At 33.6% G+C, this 24007-nt stretch overlaps 1 protein-coding gene across 3 annotated transcripts in view; it reads right to left on the bottom strand.

Moving 5' to 3' along the window:
• The window catches only part of LOC134271853 (myosin heavy chain, clone 203-like), a 33210-nt gene extending 10338 nt beyond the window's left edge, over window positions 1–22872 (bottom strand). The window contains exons 1-2 of one of the 3 annotated variants that reach the window (XM_062754064.1): window positions 22314–22872; window positions 19853–20028 (exon numbers count right to left, since the gene is read on the bottom strand). In XM_062754064.1, the coding sequence (XP_062610048.1) occupies window positions 19853–20028; window positions 22314–22325 (188 nt within the window). In that variant the 5' untranslated portion in view covers window positions 22326–22872. Of the gene's footprint in view, window positions 1–10201; window positions 10503–13844; window positions 14096–19852; window positions 20029–22313 lie in introns of those variants that run through there. The other 2 variants (XM_062754065.1, XM_062754066.1) reach the window with 2 other exon arrangements.
• Between the last annotated feature and the right edge of the window lie 1135 nt (window positions 22873–24007).

The raw sequence follows: 24007 nt of genomic DNA, 5'->3' as shown, positions 1-24007 counted from the left end.
CATTTAATAAAAATGATAAACATACTTAACTGGGAAGTTTATAATAAATTGTACTTTCAGAATAGTGTAGGATTGATAGAATGCTCTTTTTTAATTTAAATGACTAATAGTAGTACCCACATATATCTAAATGAAGGTTAGTTGCATTCATCAATTCCATAAAAAATTATTGAAAGTGGGAAGGGAGGGGGATCAGGGGGAAGATGAAATAAACTAATGAGGTTCCAGGATAGCTCACAAACAACATCCACCTTTATCCTTCTGAGGAATAGGTCTTTTCAATACAACTATTGTACATTATTTACATACATTTTCAGATGAAATATATAACATAATTATTTTAAAAATCTGATGCTTCAACCCTCCAATACAACTTTTAAACTAAAGGGTTTCTTTAGTTAAATAAACCCACACTTGTACCATGATAAACATCAAAGGACAACAATTTTTTTTTTAACAACAAATTACACTAAAAGGATTTAGACACCCATGCAACAATATCATGCTATTTACAACTTTTTAAAACACATGGAATTTATATTTCACTCTATCTGCACACTATACCTGGCCAACAGCCTAAATCTGCATATGAATACAAAAACAAAATAGCTAGGATTAGAGCTAAGCAGTTTGTTTTCAATTTATCTTTGATTAATTTGACTGTTCTAGATCTCAATATAAGAAGAACCCTGAGCTCTTTTACCTTGTGCTCCCCCTTCTCTGCTCCTGAACAACTTGTTGGGCTACGGAGGCAAAACTAAATTTGGCGCCCCCTTTTGGGGATTTTGGAGAGTCCTGTGAGGCATAATCTTTCAGAACAGTGGCTGAATTTTGTCTTTTTAAGGCAGACATTATGTTTATTAGACTTTTCGTAGAAAATCAAATTATATCCTTGATACAATATCATAAATTTTTATCAACTTCACACATAGACACCCTTCAAACTGCATCCATTCACAAATTTCCTAATAAGGACAAAAGGCACATGGACAAGATTAGTTGTAAATATGGTTGGTGTTCTATTGAACTCTTTCATTTAATTTATCGCAATTTCAAAGCTTTCACTCCTTCCCTGAATTATGAATTATGTCTTCTTATGCTCTTGAAATGGCACTGATAAATGAATTATGGCTCTCAAAGAAAACACAGCTTGTGACCCATCCTGCCCACTTCAGCCAAGAATAGCCTTATCTTCTCTGGAGACGTTTTTCCTCTTTGAAACCCCTTTTGACATATATTCACTTCACTGTTTATAAATTCTGTATATGCCTCTATAAATGTCAGATCCATTCCAGCACCACCCAAGGTTCAAAGTTTCTCCAAATCAATAGTCAGCTAAATGACCATCATTTTGTTTTAAATGCACGTAATATCCCATTATCCAGAGTGAAAATCCATTAAAGTCTTGCTCTGGACAATTTTGGTGTATATTCTGGCAACTGAACAGTTTATAAAATTAGAAGTCACAATATTCCTCTAGCAAAATTTTTTTTCCTCTTAACTTTCCGCATTTAAATCCAAAAATGTTTTTATTAGTAACAATGTTTCTACCAGCATGAGAATATCCTTCAAAGTCTATGAATTATAGGGCAATTACAAGTAGATACAATCTCCCATTAACTGGATTTTAAAAAAATAAAAATTTTATTCAACTTTATTGCTTAAGTTTACGTAAATAATCCAAAGGATATACACTTCATAAAAAAAACCCACTTAATTTGAAATATCCTCCTTCAATCTTAAATATCCCACATTTTCTAGAAGAAAATGAAAATATTTTCCGTCTTATTCTGTAGGGTACTTAGAACTAGATTTACGATAAAACACAAACGTTTGAAATCTGCCACAGGATTTAATTTGATTTTAACAAATCTGAAGACTGAAGTTTAAATTCTTCGGGCAAAATTGGTAAGACCTTCTTCAATTATGTCTTTTAAATATCAATAATTTATTTACATAGACGAGAAAATATTTCAATAAAATTTTACAATAGTATTAAGAAATCCTTTATAATTATTTTGCTATCACAATGATGTCTCTAATCTTTTTTTAAAATGTTATAAAGAAGCCTGCACCAATGCCTAATTAACACTTATTAATTTCCAGATTTTTGCCACTTGACGGGAAAGTGCTAATTCAAGTTTTAACTCAAAAGTCACTTTTTGGACCAAAGTGATTTATAATGTACTAAACATAATCTCTGTAATAATGCAGGCTAAATGACTTTACTTTTTTTAACAATAAATATTCAGAGTAAAGCATTTTTTGATTTATGATTTTTATGATTTTTAAAAATTGTCTTGTAATTTCTATATGACAAAGTAATCCCATTCTCACGCTAAGCTAGAAATTCACAGCTGACACTCTTCTTGTTAATTAAGACTATGCCATTGTTGGTAAAATCCTCCTCAAGAAATAAATTTTGTGAATAATCCAGTTTTTTCTTTTCCTTGATTGAAGAGACATCCAATATAAACTGATTAGCAAAGCATTAAAATCCATGCAATCACCGTAATACCTAATTCAATTCTTCATGTATTAACCAATTGGACCCTTCCTAATGCTGAACTAGAAGCGGTCACAAGCTTATTATAACTAATAATCAAATCTAAATCACTTGTGCAGCAATCAAAGTGCCAACTACCCAGATTTAACTGCCTGCTGCCATACAATAAAGAAAGTCGATCACAAGAAATTGTCCATTGTAAAGCCAAATTCCATAAATTTCTCAATATTGTCATGAAAATTTGATTAATTATTGGTCACAGTTATACAAAAGAAATGGCCAATAAATGGTGTATTGTTCCCTGATTGTAATAAAATCCCCGATTGGCATCAGACTGTTTGTGGGAGGGAGATAAGTGGCCCTTACTGACTATCTACGGATTAATCTCCCATAATATTTGGATTTCACCATCATTAAGCTGGGATTTGATGAAAACTCAAAACTAAAGATAATTTATTGAAATAAATATTGTCAGACTTCTGTCTTAAAGAAATGGAAAGTACTTGACTATTGCTGTCTATGTCTTTACAATGAATAATGAAACAAATTATACCACAAACTACACTATACTTTTTAATAATTTCACTTTTTGTGTAATAAAGATTCTTTGATAAGTAATTCAAACATATATGAATTTCAGATAAGCTTGGAAAAGTTCTTTTATTCAATCATGAAAATGTTCAGTTTGAAATTTATTGTTCTGTAAAAAAGTCTCATTTCACCATTTTACAAAATATAAGTTACTGAGTTATCTCCCTTTAAGGAGCATTTTTGTTAAAATTAGTTAAGAATCTTTTTAGATATATTGCAACATCTGAGGTGCATATGAATGTCATATTGATAACTTGAAACATGAATTTAAGCTTAGATTGAAATCATAAAAGAAAATTAATTAGAATAATAAATAACTTTGTAAAAATTTCTGACCTACCTTGCCATTTTGGACACAGGATGTAAAATATATCAGCATATAAATCCAATCAATTTTATTTAAAAAATATGAGAAGCTTAAATTAAGTCAGGAGATTCAACACAAAAGATAACAAATTTTTATGAAAATTGCACAAATCTTAAAAATCCTGTTGTGCAGAATTTGGAATTGGCTGGGACTTGCTTGAGAGACAATAAACATTAGACATTTAACAGGTGTATGTGGCTTTTCTTCCAGTATTTTCATTCAGATTGTAATGTTGCATAAATTCTTAAAGTACATGATCAACGATTTATTAATTACAGAGGCCAAGTGGAGATTGGCATTGTAGTGCTTTACTAGGATTACTCTACAAATGGAGCCTTACAACCAAGCCTTATACAACAAAACAAACAAGTTAGTGACAAGAATTAAAAAAGGATCAACTCTTGATTAGAAGTCTGGAAGAATGGAAGACTCTAAGACCAGATCAATGATTGCCCTCAGTGTGTGGACAGTCTGTCTGACCGAGATTATCTTGAACCATTTGTCCAATTATTATTTCAAACTGAACTAAAATAGATGCATGGAACCACTTGCCCAAGCATGTAAAAAAGAAAGAGACCTATATTCCAGAAAAGGCACTGATAACAAAGATACCATAGAAAAAGACTCAAATGTTAAAAAAAAGAATAGCAGTGTTTTGCCAACAATTTCTACTTGTACGACTAAAGATTTTTGAGATATAATGCAGCACTCACTTTGAGTTTCCAAACATGTTTAACCATTTGTCTTTGACCTGTGAGGGCTTGGGACTGTTAGGTCTGCTGCTGATCGGAGATCCTCCATGCCTTACCCACAATCCTCCTGGACTACTGGGTCTGCCATATTGGATTCCAGGGGAATTACTGGATACACCAGAATCACGGTAAAACACTGGACTACTGGGCCTGCTTCCACTTGGAATCACAAGTCTTGGGCTAATGCTTCTGTGATCTTCAAGATAAGACATTCTATTCCAGGGAATTTTTAGCTTCCATCTCAACTTGTCTGACAGATTTTGATTTTTTGGATCCTCCTTGCATTGGTGGTGAGCTGTTCTTGGACTGTTTTCAGTAGTTTGTCCATTCTTGGCCAGTTGTCTGAGAGGAATGGATCTGACCTTGCTCTGGATATTATCGGTGACTTTTGTATTGCACTGACCATTTGGTAGATCACACATAATGCCGTTTGAAATTCTTAACGTCATTCAATTAAATATCCATTGTAAAAGTTTAACTTTTGTGATTTTTCCATTACAACTCAATTCAACTCCTAGATCACAATCACAAGTCATTTGATTGTAGACATTGTATACCAAGGAAACACAGAAGTTAAAAGTTTGAGTAAATATTCACCAATGAATTTAAAAAAGCTGTTTTATAAAGTGATCTGACATTGTCTAAAGTGAAATGATGTCTGATATGGTCTTGAGATACAATTCAATCTATGCAACATTTACTGTGTTTGACCACTTCCTAGGTGTGAGACAGGTAATAAAAAATGCTCGTCGGACATCAACCCAACCAAATCAATTCTTCTAATTCCTGGTCACAACTTGAAGTCAGACATCAATTGTGACAAAAAGATTTTATCACAAAATAAGAAGATGAAGCAATGAGTTTTTTTAATCCCTGATCCCTCTCAATGATTTTGCCAGTCATCGATCATACTTATGTCTGAAAGTCCACTTCACTCACTGTAGCTGACATATAACTTATGGGCTTGAAAAACTTCCGAACTTTCTCACAATATAAATGCCACAGCAAAAATTAAGGAGATTCTTTTAATAAGACTCCTGCAGAAAGGTACATCAACATGTATAGGTATATTCAGGGTGAAGAAAGAACTTAATTATGCTCCTGATGATTTTCCAAACCTTCACATCAAAAGTCCTGTACAATCTAAATTTTCTCCATGTGTGTCTATAGATTTCTTTTTCTACCATTTATAAAGAATTTGATGCTTTAATCTTGTATCTACAAAACTCCCATGTTTTCTTTTAAAATTTCCAGCAGCTCGAATTAAAGTGACCCAGCATGTGGATTTTCTCTCAATAAGGGAAGCCAAGAGGGATAACTCTATCATTCATGCTTTATAAGTCTCATTGACAGAAAGACTGAAAGGAAAGGAGAACATTCATGGATGGACCAGAAATCCAACCGAGGACGTCTGCATCACTTACCGGGTAATACATGTATTTGTATCGGTTACATACTCTACCATTTGAGGTACCTACAGGTATAGCTGCAGAACTGTAGCTCTCCGAAAAGAAATATATTGACAGATCAGAGAGCTACTGTGAGTGCCAGCCACTGAAAAAACTGTTTATTGCGCACAAAAAAGTGTGCAGTTCCTTGATTTATTTCTCCATGTTTTTAAAACTGTCATTTCAGTATATTACAAACCATGAGTTCCTAACTTATTCTTTCACTATTTCCACTACAAAACATTCCAAACAACTGTTTTTAATAGCCCTCCTGGCCCCGAAATTGATATCATAGAAAATTTCGCCTATTTATATCGCCATTTTGGTTTGCAAGATAATTCTGTCCAACGCGCTTCATACAGATGTCAAGTACGAGAGTACTTGCTGGAGAGTAAGGAATTTTTTTGAAATGTAGCTTTTTTGCAATTGAGGTAATTAAGAATTTGGAAGAATTATAATCCAGAACTGAGCACATTTTTTGTGCACAATAAATATACAGTTTTTTCAACAGGTGACATTGTAGCTCTCCAGTCATCAATATATTTCTTTTTGGAGAGCTACAGTTCTGCAGCTACCTATAGGTATAAAGCAATGACCGTAACATTCCAGAGAATCTTATTGTCTTTGCCCCAATGACTGACTAACCCACAAGCCCAAATAAGTAGGATGCTATTGTATGTACATATATAGTAGCTCAAGTATCATCTGCTCCCATATGCTTATTATAACCTGCACTTAGTTTGAAAGAATTATTGCATTTTCACCATCCGATATGATCAATAATTAGAACCTCACCCTAACACCAGTCACCAAATTCCTTGATCCTGGTCATGATTTTCACAATTTTGGCAGAGGACTCCTAAATGTTAATCAAAATCATTATTCCAAAAGTTTGACTGCTTGATGGTCAGGTCAGTAGAGAGGATTTGAAGATTGCTTAAATTTTTATGCTTAATAACCTCACCCCTCAGGACTCATGGGTGACACTCCAGGCACCAATTCTTGCTTCCCTTTGCCTGTAAATACTATAAAAGTTGATACCTCCTGGGCAATAGCTTTCAGAGGAGAACTGCTGAAAATATTCAAAAGTTAACCTGACTGACACCAAACAACAACAGACAAAAACAGATGTCAAATACATGTAATAGGTCACCTGAGTGTCCTGAAAGAGATAATCAATTAAAAATGAATTATTTTTACAACAAACAATCATGATTGATTTTTAAGAGTAGATGTCAGTGAACTTTGACAGGACAGAGAGGAGCTCACTAGGCCTCTTACCAGAAGCCAGCATTATACTTATAACACAGAGGACTGAAAAGATTCCAATAAAACAAGTTTCTGAGAGTCATGTTAGAATAAACTTCAGACAATCAATATTTGGTTATATACTGTGTGTTAAGACCTGATCTAATTAAAATCAGCCACCTTGTTTCAACATAAGGATTAGACCCCAAACAAAAGTTCTGAACAATATTGACTCTCTCTCCCTACCATTAATACAAAATGCCCCCTTAACTGTTTCTCAAGATGTAGGGTGGCCTAGGCAGCATCCAATCAAAACAGGAGTTTGATGGCACTCTGACAGACTCATTCCATTTTCTAGAGCCCCTGCCCAATGTGATATGTTTGTCAAACAGCTTAGGATTTAATGTTCAATATTTCTTCTGTTGTGGTCTAATATTGATCTTACACAACACAACTTAGAACTTTACAGCAGGGAAAGAAGTGGGGTGACAAAATGAAATGTTTCCTTTCATTAAATCAAACAAGGGTGCAGTAACAAGAAAAACTATACTTTTTTTTCCCCAGAAGTGTTACATATTTTCATTTTCTCTTACAGTCTAAATGCCAGAAGAAATATTATTTAACTGCATGACCAGCTGATCATGCATCAAATTTAAGTTCAACATACAAAGTCAGTGTAAATTCAATGTTAATTTGTGGGGGAACCAATGTACTTTGTGGATTTCATAGGTCATCACCCTTATCCATGAATTATTATCCCCAAGAACAATTATTTTCTCAACATATCTATTCATTGATTCTGCTGTTTATGCAAGTAAACCACGAAATTTTGTCCCCACAATCCAATATAACTTTGGTGGCCCATGAACATTGACTCCCCATAAATGAAAAAAGCTTCAATCCACACTAATTAATTAATAAAAACCCAAGGATCAGACATTTACAGTCCAGAAAATAATTTATTGTTTCTTATTATGGAATTAATACTAGCCGGGTGATTAAAATTGAATGCAATAGCATGTAGCTGCACTGTAAAAAATTAACTATAGTTAAATTCACTATGAAGACTAGTAAATTTCTTGTCCATACAATCACTACCTTAAAAGCAGTTTTACTAGGTATTGGGTATATTTACTAGATGAGATTAGTAAATCTAGAATTGATAAGTAACTTTCACTATGTATGTAAGTATCTATATGACCTCCCGCTTCAAAACTCACTATCTTAGCCAGTAAACTGCAAACGCTTTATGAGGCACATTAGCTAAATTCACTTAAAGGTTTTTCTTTCAGTGTGTTTGATTAAATATAATATATATACAGTAAATCAAATGAAAGCAATGTCTAAAACTATACACTCAAACACAAAGAAATACTATAGTTTAGTATACTAGAGCATTTCTCTTCCTCAGATTTCAGTATATATATATATATATATACTGCTCATTTATCTCATTTTAGCTATAACCAATCTCTTTTCTTCCGGAGTTACATGCATATAACAATATTTAAGAGTAAGCCATTATTGCTTTCAACAACCTTTAATGGGTTGTTCACTTAAAATCTTACATAATATATATTTGAAGTTTTTCGGAAATCAAACATCTTATTTATACGTATCTCAATGTGTCTAAAATAGAAGTTTACAGCTCTCCAGATAAATCAAATGAAAACCAATTTCTTCAGATATAATAGGTGTGCAGTCCCCCCATAAATCATTTTGTCTGATAGTTAATGCAACCTAATGAAAAAATGTACAGACACTTCACGATCTCCTATGAGTACAGCACGCACCAAGGCTTTTCTGTTGTTGTTCTGTTGTATTGCAGCTTTAGATTTAACACATTCTGTGCACACAGCACAATGACAAGATAGGAATTCTACTTTAATATTGAAAAATCAAAGCTTTTTTATGACATATTTTTAAAATTTTGATTGACCTTATTGTACATGATGTACTATAACACAGGTCACCAAATCATGTAAGATTGTTACGTATATAGTAGTTTACTCCTCTTTTCTGTGTACAAACTTAACTTCTCATTTGAATTCATGAGTCAACCAATTTGTCTTCAAACCAGTCATTATAATCATTAATGTTAGATGAAGACCATTGTATGTAGGTTTGCTAATATCCTTTGCTTTATGATATAATATTAATGAACGTGGAAGTGTTGTGTCAGATTTGGAATAATTGACAACCTTAGTTTTAATTTAGTTCATTAATTGTCCTAAGAATCAAAATTTTGCTGAATTATCAAATTAACTTTGGTCTGAATGCACTTTTTATTAAGCTTTCTTAAGATACAACATTTTGGTAGCTATAAACTCTACCTCTTCTTTTACACAGTGTTCTTTGGGAGCATATTAGAATTCATAAAAAGAAACAAGATTCTAGATCTCATAGAATGAAGGATTGGCTAATATAAACGGGGAATGGTGGTCTGTGGTATTGCCCCTGAGTGCAAAAGAATAAATTTTTAAAAAGATACAATTATTTTGCCTTCAAATCACACAACTGGACTTAACATAAATAACTAATATTTTACAAATTTTTCCTTTCCTCATAAAAATTGTAATCCTGAATACAGATTCCAGAACTAACCATTCATTGGAACTCTGTGACTGAAGGGGGGGGGGGGAGGGCTGTTTTATTCCTGTCCCTGGGAATTTAATCAAAAAAGAGTCAAAATTTGGAATTATTGAGGTATTACAATATTTTCAAATGTTGAGTAGAGTTACTTACTTTGAATGCATATTCCCTATTTACATCTTAATGAATCACTAAAATCTCAAAATTTAAGTTTGTTTTAATATAAATGTAAAAAGTACTGAAAAAATTCCAACCTACGTGTCGTTTGGGAATTCTTTACCTTATACATTGTGGGAAAAATGATAAATTTCCAATTGGGCAGAGGGTCTACTGGACCTGGATGCAAGGGTTATTAGAAATCTGGGTTGGATTTTTTTTTATTGGGGTAGAACCCCCCCCCCCTCCTCAATAAAATGTCTGGATCTACACCTGAACTGAGATTTCAAAATCTTTCTATGCACACAAACCTTCAATAAACATATATACATGTACCTGTTTAAGCTTCTCAAATTAAAAATTATGTTGAAAATGAGGCCTGTAATTGAGCAATGCTCCATGAACATCAACATGAATGTGGTCATCCCTACATACCAATTTCTTTTTATTACATCCCTGATCAACATAGTTACAGATACCACTTCTTATCATTAACTTTATCACATCCCTGATCAACATGGTTACAGACACCACTACTTACCATTCATTTTCCTCAACTGAAAATGGTTCACTTTGTTCTTCTGGTAAGTCCTCCATTTCTACTCTTTACTGTCCCTATCCTTATCTATATATCACCCAGACACTTTTGCTGTACTTATAATCTACTCCTGTACAAATATATGCTGTCAAAACAGTCACTTGTAATCTATTTCTTATTCCTTATACAGGCGTCCTATTCCTTTTATCAGACCAGTCAATCATATCCATTCCTTTTTACCCAATGGATTTACAATCTGTCAATTTCATCATATTTGCTAACAGTTTGATGATTAAGTTTTCTTTTAAATTACAGCATGCAAATGACACTCCATCTTTGATATCTCCTTGACAATTACACAATAATATCGTTTGCCGTTCCAAGATTATTTCATCTCCAAGATCCCTCTCTGGAACAAGAAGCTCGGCGAACAAACAAAGTTCTACCTAAAGTAAATTTACCCACATGGTTATTGCAAACACAAAGCCACACTTTTTTTACACACTCTACAGAGTTCCTCTATTGGTAAGCAAAATTACAATGAGGATTTAAACAAACTAATATATGAAGTCAGTCAATATTTCCCAACCTTAACAAATTAAACGAGGGACCAGCAACAAGTGATGACGTCTACATTTTGCTGCCTCGACTCGTAATTATTTTAACGGGATTAAGTCTTCAAATTTCTTAATAATCAAAGTAAAACATTAAAGGCTTAGTTTTATCACTTTGGTAATAAGTGTGACTTTGGGCAAATTCAGTGTATTAAGTCAATCCATTGATTTCAATTAAACCATTGCTGAGAATTACATTTAAATTCCCACCTTATGCATTTTATTATGAAGATTAAATGGCACTTTTTTCCTCGGGGCCCCTATTCTGGTGACTATACATATTTTGTTCTATTGCTAAGATTAGATCACTTTTATATTAAATCATAGGATATTTGATTTCCCATTTGTACTTTTATGAACAAGTACATTTATCACCATAAATTATGATATATCTGTACTATTGTTAGAGCCAGGGGCATTAATCTAAAGTTCTGAATCTCAGCAGGAGCCATAGTTCCAATACAGTTAAAAATCAATCATGGGAAAACTCTCATTAAAGGTCACAAATAGATATACATACAGACTCATTCAGCGTGCTGAAGGTTTACAATTACATTTCATAATGCATTTACTTTAAATTCATTCCATTACATTTCAATGTAATCCAGCACCACAGACGTCAAAAGAGCAATGAGTTTACTAACATTTGGTTTATTATTTCTTTTTAAGATCAAAGTGCTTCATGAATGGCCACTAAAGGGAAAGGATCAGTCTAGGATTTGGACTCCTCTATCACCAGACAGATTCGTTATACCCTGTCATGAGTACAGCTGGACAGGTCTGTCTTTGGTCCTTTATGGACTCCTCTATCACCAGACAGATTCGTTATACCCTGTCATGAGTACAGCTGGACAGGTCTGTCTTTGGTCCTTTATGGACTCCTCTATCACCAGACAGATTCGTTATACCCTGTCATGAGTACAGCTGGACAGGTCTGTCTTTGGTCCTTTATGGACTCCTCTATCACCAGACAGATTCGTTATACCCTGTCATGAGTACAGCTGGACAGGCCTGTCTTTGGTCCTTTATGTCCCCATTCTTTTATCTGTCTGTGCTCTACTCTGTGTACAAAATGATGACACAGTATTGTAACTCTGTATATTAAATTTTCTGACCTTGACCTTCTTCATTATCTTCCCATGACCTTGAACTTCACTTTTGAAGATTTCTTAATCAAACTTCTTACATTTAAATACATATTGGTGAGAGAAATAGTGCATCAAGAGAGAAAGGCTGTTTTGTCGTTATTTTCTTTAATACACTGTACTAGAATCTTGACCTTTTTTATGATATGCACCTCATTATTCCTTCATTTTGCAATTTTAGATATGGAGCAGTCCAACTCCATCTGCATGATGTCATAACCTCTAAACCTTGCTTTTGATCTTGACCTTTCTATAACCTTGATTTGAATGTATTCAAACTTGCGGTTCTTGACCAACAAATGATCTTGACTCTCAATGTGTGCCTTTTTGTCCCCAAACAAACCAATATACGTACTTTGTGGAATAAAAAATCCATTTGAATTAAACCTGATAAAGACTGTCAGAGGGGTTATGACCTTGAATCAAGGACACGTAGCAAAGGCCATTCAGGGTCAAGCATTGCTAAGAGTAAAAACATCAGGTGCAAATATTCTATTAAATATTTTAATTGAAAACCTCTGAAAAAATAAGTATATTGAAGAAATTAGAAAGCACAACAGATACTGATTCCTCAAAACTTCTCAAAATATTGTTATGAACAGGTAATACAACATATACTGAGTACAGTTGAACCTTGGTATCTCAAACACTGATATATCTGGAGTATGTACCATGGACATGCCGGAGTGATTTGGGAGTCTATGCCATTTATTCCTTTTTTAAAAAAGTTTTTTCTTTAAATCTACAGTTGACCCTATGTTAAAGACCATAATCCCTAAATTAATAAAAATACAAAGAGAATATACTTTGAAAATACATACATTTATGTCTCCTCATATAATAATTAACATTGATTTAAATTACACACTGGAAAGTTAAATTTATACACTGCATGATCATCACTACCACTTAGAGTCATCAACCACTATAAACTTGGTAAAACAAGTTAATTTCTTTTCAAGCAATTTACATTACTCATCCTTGGTAGTAAAAAAAAAATTATTTTTCTTAAACAGAATTAATTTCTTTAAGCACAAATTTAAACATTTCTAGGCATCCTAGTAAGATCTCCTTTATCTCATACTCTTTGTAAAATGAAGGTCAGCTTCTTCTTTAATGCCCCTCATTCTTTATCAGAAGTTTTTAGGCACCTTGTAATTTATCATAGCCAGTAATCAAAGACTTTAGAAAACATTGGACATTCAGGACAAGTATTATTTCAATTTACTTAGAGATGGGTGGAGAAGATTTCAAGGTTGTATCCTTAAAATTTCTTTTTGTCAATTAAATCACCTTTTTGAAAAAAATCATCCAGCTTTAATAAGATTGCAACAAAGATTTCACTTTAAGAGCTCTCAAAGTGCATTGCAAGTTTAAAAAGAGCATTTCCAAACAAACCTTGTATTTATAATCAGTTAAAATCAAACTGTATGAAACTGATTCCCACATTGATCAGTTCAATGAAGTGCCTAGGGATATATTCTCACTACTCTGGTTAGAGCACTTGCTAATGCCAAGTTACGGGTGTCTCTGTCTATAAACTGATTACTAAAGGTTTATCTCGAGTGCAATTTGTTGAAATCTCTGTACTCAGGTTTTAATGCAAAGCATTTTGTTAGCTAAGGTCAAGCAATTATAAAAATGAACTGAACAATATAAGAAATCGTGATTGAAATCAAGAGAGAAGTTGTGAACACATGCTTTCATTTTGTCATACCTACAATAATTATTTTTGGTAGAAGTAGAGTGGACCATTAAGGTTCTTCAAGATTTTGAAATTTTGGCCTAATTTTAGAAAGTAAATAAATATAAACATAATAAATATCATCCATGTTATAGACTAAAACGAATTATTAAATCTCTTTATGTTGTTTTTTTTTTACTTACCATTCATTGATTTCATCAGGTATAACAATACCTATTTCAGACGCAGTCCGCGTTGTCATTTTCCTCGGGTTTCTGGGAGAGTCAGCCATTTTTGACATTGTCTCACAATAATTATCAAAAGTACGTAGAATTGTCTAAGAGTTCTGGATCAAGTTCAACAGATCAGAAATACAGAAGACACCATCAGTGACAATTCCTCTGGTAATTTCTTTCTTATCGCACTCTTAAACACATAGAAGTCATTGATTTCTGTCCAAACTTTGATAAGGATTTAGAGATATAGGGTACCCCCAAAAATCTCCCTGTACATTATTATATATATCCTGCAGTAAGTAATTCCTCAGATCAATAATTTCATGATTTCCTTACTTCTACAAGGAAATCATCCAATCTATTATCTATTTTGTCTCTAAGAAAATCCCCTTGTTAGATTTATAATTGATCCTTTCCAGTGACTGTTTAATTTTGATTTGTTTAATTCCTAGACAAGTGTATATAGCTTTCATCCAATAATTATTAAATCTAGAGGACATTTAACACACCATTTATAAAGTAGAAGTACATTAAACTGACTTATCCATGTATTACGATAAAGGACCAACTGATTAACTCTGTTAATCCATCAGTTACTGCGTAACAATCACTCCCCGATGATTTCAAGTTAACTTGACTGTCACTTGAATCTTACTCCATGATGTTTATATGTTAACTTGAATGTCACTTGAATCTCAGTCCATGTACAATCATCCTGCAATCCTTCTTTCCAGTAAGATAAAGTCAAATTGAAAAAAAAGCTATGATTTTCAGCTTCCACTTTTTGAGTTGGTGTGATTTCTTTAGAACTTTAGTTGAGTCCTTGTTCTAAGTTACAGACCTAAATATGGAATGGCAATGCTAAGAAGGCCTTTTGGAGTCCCAGTATGTACACATTTAGCCAACCAGAGAAAATCTTTACCAAAAATAATTTACACATGTGATTTTCAAATTGTTCCAAACTGTTTGGGAGGCTTATTTTCTAGTTTAGATGTCATGTTTTTCATAAATAATCATTGAATGTTCAGTTAAATTGCCTTGTTTGAAAGATTTAAAGTTTAAATCACATGGGGATTTAAGAAATGGTTTCCAGTCCTTAGAAATGATTTAACTTAATAATGCTGACCTGCTAACCCACAAAGTACATTTATTTGTGTCACAAATATTTTCATTTGTTGGTTTTTGACTTTTATTGCAGATATAGATCAGTTTAAAAATCCTTAAATTTAAAAAATAAATATTTCTATCATCTGTGTTAATTGGTAAAATGGAACCATGCAGGCATTACATTCCAAAACTTTAACAAAATACAAATGCTCTCCAAATTAAAAAAAAAACAAACAGAAAAGATCTTTTTTAAATTAAAAAACCCACAGATTTAATTGTTTGTTCCTCTTAAAAAAGAGTCAGCAAATCATCTCTAATTATCAAAGTCTCAGACTGGGTAAATAAGTTCCTTTTTTTCTGGAATTGGAATAAATTAATAAACTACCGTTATCATTCTAGTGGGCACATTCACAACTTGAATATGTGATGTATAGCTACATGCAGTAATAAATTACTACACCCAATGTAGCTAAAACTACTGTCCATTATGGATTCAGAACTTAAGTCTAAGTATTGTATTTGACTATTTTATGTAAATATTTTGCTATCAGATTTATTCATTTTCACCAGCCTTTCATTTAGTTTATTTCCAATCTTTAAAAGTTAAAATGTTCATTTCTTTTAATTTTTATTTCTTTTCATTCATAACCTAAATATTTATTTTGTTGAACAAATTTTGATACTTATTTGGTGTTCCAAGACACTTAAAAAGAACAGCAAACACTATTTTGAATTGCAAGGAAAAATCCATGATCTTTAATTTTCTCTGGGGGGATGCTTACACTCATTAGCATATGTTTAAAATTTTACTTGTCACAAACACAAATGATTCAAATGTGTAATCTTATGTCTTGCTCTTGCTTCGTTTATATAATCTTACCAACAATATGAGGGTGGCGTATTTCAAGAGGGTGTGTGTGTGTGGGGGGGGGGGGGGGGTCAAAGGTAAATTATTTACTTTCATAATTTGAGATAATCTCAATTTCAAAGAACCAAAATATTTCAACAAACCTTATATCGCTTATTCACATTTAATGGTTTTTAGTTTGATTTTTCTTGTTATTACTTTTTGTCAAAAGCAAACACAAGGAAAATCAAACCAAAATTGTCAAAATGAAAGAAAAAGTGAGCTAGCTCACATACCCCACGCTCCCCCAAAACTTGACGGTGAAACACATAATGAAAGGCACAGCTAGTGCACTTTAGATACATAGTATAGATCAAAAAGGGCAATAACTGCAAAAAAATCTACACATCAAAATGTCTTGCATATGAGGACATTTAAATGTGGAATAAAGTTTCTGGATAAATAATGGAATCAAAATTTCTTGGCATTATACAAATCCAAACATTCATTTGAAGTGGTTGGGGGGTGGGGGTGGGGGGTGAGAAATTTTCTTGAATAATAGGCAAAACTCTTTGGGATAAAATAATGGAATATGTCCTAAATATCTGCATAGGTTGACGAAACTATGTACAACAGTTTAAGAGGAGTGGTGCTGACAAACTGTTCATCTGTATATTCAAAATATGGCCAAAAAGTCTTAAGTTGGAAAGTGTGGAAATTCCCAAAAAATAAAGGAATCGGAACTTCCTGGTAACATGCACATCCACATATTGTGTCCTAAATATCTGCAAAGTTTAACGAAATTCTGTGCAGCAGTTTATGAGGAGTTGCGCTGACAAACTGTTCATCTCTATATTCAAGGTATGGCCAAAAACCTAAGTATTTAGTGCGGAAAGTCCCGGAAAAAATAATGGAATCGGAATTTCCTCGGAATATGCACATCTACATATTGTGTCCTAAATATCTGCAAAGTTTGACGAAATTCTGTGCAGCGGTTTATGAAGAGTTGCGCTGACAAACTGTGCATCTCTATATAAAAGGTATGGCCAAATGCTTAAATTAAAAAGTTCGGAAAGTCCCGGAAAAAATAAAGGAATCGGAATTTCCTGGTAATATGCACATCTACATATTGTGTCCTAAATTCCTGCAAAGTCTGACGAAATTCTGTGCAGCGGTTTATGAGGAGTTGCGCTGACAAACTGTTCATCTCTATATTCAAGGTATGGCCAAATGCCTAAGTTAAAAAGTGCGGAAATTCCCGGAAAAAATAAAGGATTCAGAATTTCCTAGTAATATGCACATCTACATATTGTGTCCTAAATATCTGCAAAGTTTAACGAAATTCTGTGCAGCGGTTTATGAGGAGTTGCGCTGACAAACTTTTCATCTCTATGTAAAAGGTATGGCCAAAAACCTAAGTTTTTAGTGCAGGAAGTCCCGTAAAAAATAAAGGAATCGGAATTTCCTGGTAATATGCACATCTACATATTGTGTCCTAAATATCTGCAAAGTTTAACGAAATTCAGTGCAGCAGTTTATGAGGAGTTGCGCTGACAAACTGTTCATCTCCATATTCAAGGTATGGCCAAAAACCTAAGTATTTAGTGCGGAAAGTCCCGGAAAAAATAATGGAATCGGAATTTCCTCGGAATATGCACATTTACATATTGTGTCCTAAATATCTGCAGAGTTTGACGAAATTCTGTGCAGCGGTTTATGAAGAGTTGCGCTGACAAACTGTTCATCTCTATATAAAAGGTATGGCCAAATGCTTAAGTTAAAAAGTGCGGAAAGACCCGGAAAAAATGATGGAATCGGAATTTCCTGGTAATATGCACATCTACATATTGTGTCCTAAATTCCTGCAAAGTTTGACGAAATTCTGTGCAGCGGTTTATGAGGAGTTGCGCTGACAAACTGTTCATCTCTATATTCAAGATATGGCCAAATGCCTAAGTTAAAAAGTGCGGAAATTCCCGGAAAAAATAATGGAATCGGAATTTCCTCGGAATATGCACATCTACATATTGTGTCCTAAATATCTGCAAAGTTTGACGAAATTCTGTGCAGCGGTTTATGAGGAGTTGCGCTGACATTCTGTTAATCTCTATATACAAGGTATGGCCAAATGCCTAAGTTAAAAAGTGCGGAAATTCCCGGAAAAAATAATGGAATCGGAATTTCCTGGTAATATACACATCTACATATTGTGTCCTAGATACCTGCAAAGTTTGACGAAATTCTGTGCAGCGGTTTATGAGGAGTTGCGCTGACAAAAAAAGAGGACTGACTGACTGACTGACCGACTGGTCAAAAACATTATACCTCCCGCAACTAGTTGCGTGGGGTATAATAATATCTTTTTACCACTTTTTCATATGAAAACCATTAAAAAAGATATCGGTAAGAAGATAATCTATTCCCGAGAAAAAACTATAAATAATTCCATGATACCTTACCTCCAACGGTGATACACTATCTCCTAGATGTTTAAATTTCTTTTTATACAAATTACATCTCTCATACTTATTTTTAGAAAATATCATTGAAATAAAAAAATGGAAAAACAGTTGTTCTTTACTGAAACCTGACTATTCACAAATTGAAAAACAACACACTTATATGCTTATTAGTATAACACAACTTCAGTGATTATATATATACTCGCCATTTTTAAAAAATGAAATGCGTAACAAAACTAATCATTTAGACTCAAAATCCCATAAAACAGTTTAAACATGCAAATATATAACAAGCTAATTCAGAGAATTTGTGTCCCCCGCTTAGGGAAAAAGTCGGATCCCCCTGACTGAATTTGTAGAATTATTAAATGTATACATGTATACTGAAGCAAATAAAATACATGTATGTCAATATGCATATAAAGATTTGCCTGCTTATTCTTTATTATGTGTATAGAAGATTCTTTTTATATGGAATATTTATCACACTGTAATGATGATTTCATAACCTCATAAATTTTTCATTTCACATGCTGAATACTATCATTTAGTAAAAAAAAAAGAAAAGTATTTAAAAAAAAAAAAAAACGATCGTTCGAGATTCGATCCCGGGACCTATCACATGTGAGGCGAGAGACATACCACTACACCACGGAATAGCAATACATTGAGTCAAGTATATGCAGAACTAAAGTCACATACATGTATATATTCATGTTCGGTATTCTCAAAATTTTACACAATCCATGGTGTTTGATTTATTTAGCCTTTATTAAACAGTTCTAATAGATGTAATAAGAACATAAAGTCCACCGAGAACCTGGTTTATTCGCAATAACTCTCCTCATGCCCCTGTGCTAAAAATAGCGACATGTCATACTATAAATACTAATAAAACAAACGGGGCGGGGCACTTTGAGAGGGGGTGAGAGAGGTCCTAGGGAGTTTTGGTATAAAATTACATTGCATACGCTCAAAATCTCCTTGAAATATCGCCCGGAAATGATAGTGTTACACACAGACAGAATGTATAAATTTACGACCTTGAACTTTGACCTTTTGACCTGAAGATCAATAGGGGTCTTCATTAGCCCACAGGGAGTTGTTATGTAAAATTTCATTGCAATAGCTCAAATGGTTCTAGAGACATCGTGTGGAAACGAAAGTGTTATAACAGACAGAATTTGCTTATTTATGACCTTGACCTTTGATCTTTTGACTTCAAAATCAATAGGGTTCTTCTTTAGTCCATAGGGAGTTGCTATGCTAAATTTCATTGCAAAAGCTCAAAGGGTTCTCGAGATATCGTGTGGAAACGAAAGCGTTACAGACAGACAGAAAGACGGACGGACGGACGGACGGACAAACCCAAATTAATATCCCCCACTTTTCAAGCGGGGGACAACAAGCAGAGCTAACAAGGACTAGGAGCAAGCATCCCCTGTCCGCCGATCACATCTGACGTGTGCACCTTGTCAACATTCATGGCAATTCAATGGGTTTACGGAAAAACCATTTACAATGATAGCCGAACAACTTTCTTCTCTAATCACACTTACCATTTCTCTTTTTCAGCTGTAAGCAAGGCACTGCAGTTGCTGTCTTCGTTTTTGTGGAGACCAAAATCAGACACTGACCGGTTGACCCGGAACTTGTTGATGGTTTTGACCTTTGACACAGCCCTCACAAAAGCCTCGTTTGTATGGGAATTTCTGCGGTCATAATAATGTATCCCCTATGGAATGAAAACATATGTCTGGTATATGTTTTGATACCATTTACATGCAAAGATTTAGTCAAAACGGTGCAACATTAGTCAAAAACAGTCAAACTTCAGTCAAAAATCAGTTGAAAAGAGTCAAACAATTGTACATGAAAGTTCCTAATTGTAAATCCCCGACCATCACCACCACCCTAGAAAATATGAATTCTTTAACTGGAATTTCACTGAATACAAACAAAAAAAATCAAACACAGATCTTTGAAAAATCGTTTTCCTGGCACGTAAAATATCAATATTGTAAAAAAAGCCTTAAAACGTCATAAATGTTAAAGAAAGAAAAATACATAATGATTTACGTTATTAACAACTAATTTAAAGTCGGACCCAGGCGCGGATCCAGAACTTTTTCCCAGGGGGGGTCCACCCCAGGCTCCCCCAAAAAATTTTTCAACCCAGAAATTTCTCGACAAGCAAAATAAAAAAAAAAACAAAAAAAAAAACAAAAAAAAACCGTAAACTTACCCAAACTTCAAAATCCTAAATCCTATTTCGTGGGGGGGGGGGGGGGGGGGGGGGGCGTAGGCGCTGACTTTTAATAGAAAATTTAAATCTTTAACTTTTCATATCACTTTAATAAAAGTTCACATTTACCAGGGGGGTCTGCGTTTTCCGAGGGGGGTCCAAGTTAACTCTTTTCTTGCTTTTGTATATAAATTTAATAACCTTGGAAATTCCAGGGGGGGTCCTGACCCCCCCCCCCCCTCAACAGATCCGCGCATGGGACCTTCTATCTGGGTCCGTAAATTAAAGAAACCCAAGGCGCCGAAGCTTTTTTCTTTTTTTTTACCTTCAAGGTCATAAGAAATAGCTCGCCAAGGAGGCATAACTCCCATACGATTTGGATTTTGGTCACTATTCTGTTTTTGAAAAAATCATGGATCTGGAAGCACAGTGATTTCCCGTGACCACAATCATTCAAAGCATAATTAAACAAAAAAGGAAACGAAATGTACAAATATGTTTTAAGTTGGTGCATTGGGGAAATTTACATCTTTTGGATAATATTGTTAAACTCTTACTCAAGTTACCGTTCTACTTTCAGGTGTCTGTGCATTATTGGAATTTAACAATTCTGAAAATAGACCTAGATCTAGTGTTTGTTTCAAAAAATGCAGGCTATGTCTGGATAATGCTTTCCTTTAAACTTTGTGTATAAATGGCATGATAATGGATTTAAATACATTATTATGTCGACTCGATATACTAGTATCGCAGTGAACTCGAAACAAAAGACACCACAGAGACCAGCGTTTTATATTTGGTATGACAAACGATGTAACTTCAGCTTTTCCGACGTCAACTTTCCTTATCTATGTAGTAATATTCCACTATAAGCAGCGTCTCCCAGTTTATTTGAAACTTTAGACTTTACTCTGAATACATTCATTTTTTAAACCGGAGTAGGCTACTAACAATTAAGTTTGTGTAACAGGGACTCAACAAACTCGAATATCATTACAGCCAGAGATTCTGTGGTCGTGTATATATCTGTGGTCGTTATATGACCCATCGTCGCAAACCACGGCCAAAATGTACGATCCACTCCCATGTAGGAGAGAGCTTTATGCGGACTCCGGACCTTGGCTTGAGACGATGTATATGACTTATCATTGGGTCGTTATTTTGACTGGCATATTTTTTACCAATTGCGAATTGTAAGGCTTTTGTTTCATGCTAAATTTTACTGCAGATTTTTCGTCTGCCTGCATGTGGTCTACTGCCGCGGTGTGAACGTTTTCAACTTCTATGATAGTTTATTTCAATCTTACTTTAAATTAATCATATTCTTGTCTTATTTTAATCACAGTTAGTTACAAAAGGCAGTTCACTTAAATTTCTTTATTCCAAAATATTTGAAGAGAAATCATCCTCTTAATTAAAGCTACTTTGAAAAAAAATATTTGTAGAATTATTTCTTTTATCAATACCACAAATTAGTCTCATATATTATAGATAGCAAGTAAGTCTTTTAAGCAGACAGGGAAAGTTTCTAGTGAACTTTTAGTAATATTTTTTGTTGATCATGAAAAGCAAGTTGTTAGGTATATTGGCTATTGGTTTATTTTCAAGACTGAAATATTTCAGTGTACGGAAGATATAATCAGTTTTTATGAGGTAACATTCTTGAAGATAGAGAAAATATAATTTAAAAGTGATGCACACTCCCACGCAGTTTACGGGTAAAAACTTTCACAGAACACGTTATACTCACGGTGTGATTTATATCTCGTACCTACCTTCTGAGCCATGTTAAATTCCACACTTTAAATCCTTCAAAATGGTCATGAGGACATGGCTGATTCGCATCTTCAGAAGCACACGTGCTGCAATGTATACCAATGTAGGCAGAAAATTCAATACATACTTTTAATTATCAAAATAACTTTTAATCGCCTTTTACACACGGAACAATTAAAACTGCCCCAATTTAAATATTGAGCTACAGTTCTGTTTGTGTATGAATGCGCCAACCAGTGTTCTTGCAAAAACAGAACACCATTTGTTTTATGTATCCAATAGCGAAAAAGTCACTGGAAATGACCAGACACAAACATTATTTTTCTGGAATGACAATCATTGTCTGCGATGCTTTCCATCCCCCGACCTATAATGTATGAAATATATAAATAGTCTTTTAAGAGTCACTTAGTCAAAGACGTTCCAGTGTCTCTAATATATTTTGCAGCTAATCCCAGTATATATATAAAGTTACCGATAAAGAAATGCCTGTATATATATGGAGGCATTTGCCTGACAAGTCAAAATTGCCACAAACAAACAAACCTCCGTTTTCGGCGTTAAATACATAACTGTTATTACCTTTTCATGTTGAAGAGCCTCCTTAAGAGGGTTCAGTCCAAGCCAAAGGGCAGTTATTGAAGTTTTATTAAACTTTAATTTATAGAATTCAATTAAGCTGAAAAATTTTCAAAATTCCCTGACAATGTCTTGTGACATTAATAAAAGACGCAGGCCAAGTCCTTTAATGGGAAAATTAAATGGATATTTAATCTCAGTTTCAGTAATCTTCCGAGGTATTAAACTCCCCAGTTTCTGGTACTGAGTTAATGTAGGGATACGCCTCTGTCCGCGGAAATATTTTACATCAAATAAACTTTGCTTCCATTTTAAAGATCAATTCGTTTTATTATAATGTTATAGAGGCAAACATTTCTTATCTTTCAAATATAGATCACCTTTCAGATTCGTTTAATTTCCATTGATTTTTACACCGGATTTTAAATGTTAAGAATCGAATGGTAATGTTCTCATTGACTTACAAAGGTTATTTGGCGGTTTGATCACAGTCGATTTATCCTGCACAGAATAAATCTAAATGTTTATACCAAATGATAATTTATAGATTCCAGCTATCAACATATAAGTTTTCTTTGTCACTTAGAATAAATATACATACATTATAGGCTCAAGATTAATAGGTACGGTCCTTCAGAAGATATTGTTCTTACTAAGACAAATCATTATTTTATTCTTATAGATGTGTTAATCAGATAAAAAAAAAATATGGAACATATGGTCTGAAACCTGAGTACAGCGTAAGATCGATCAAACCCTTGACTATTTTTAACTAATTTTTATGTTTTGAAACATATCAATTACTAAAATCCTTGTTCACTCTTCAATGGTAATAGATGTATACAAGGTTTGTCGTGAATGTGTCAATGGCCTTAAGTTCAGTCGACCAATTAGCCTAAATATCATATCAAAGAACATTCTGTTTGAAAACAAAGTAGCCATATGTTGTTTTCATACATTGAGAATATAAAATAAAGGAAAAAAACATCCTTTAATCAATAACCAACATTTTATTGGTTTGTACATGATGCAAAATGTATATACTAGGGATGCCAGTTTTACTGTATATATGTATCCCTCAAAATAAATTCCTATAAAAGTACAATTTACTTTG

This window comes from Saccostrea cucullata, unplaced genomic scaffold (assembly GCF_032062105.1).
Source record: "Saccostrea cucullata isolate Sc308-1 unplaced genomic scaffold, CSIRO_AGI_Scuc_v1 ctg654, whole genome shotgun sequence".
NCBI classification, from domain to species: domain Eukaryota; kingdom Metazoa; phylum Mollusca; class Bivalvia; order Ostreida; family Ostreidae; genus Saccostrea; species Saccostrea cuccullata.
This window is presented reverse-complemented; position numbering and strand designations above follow the sequence as displayed.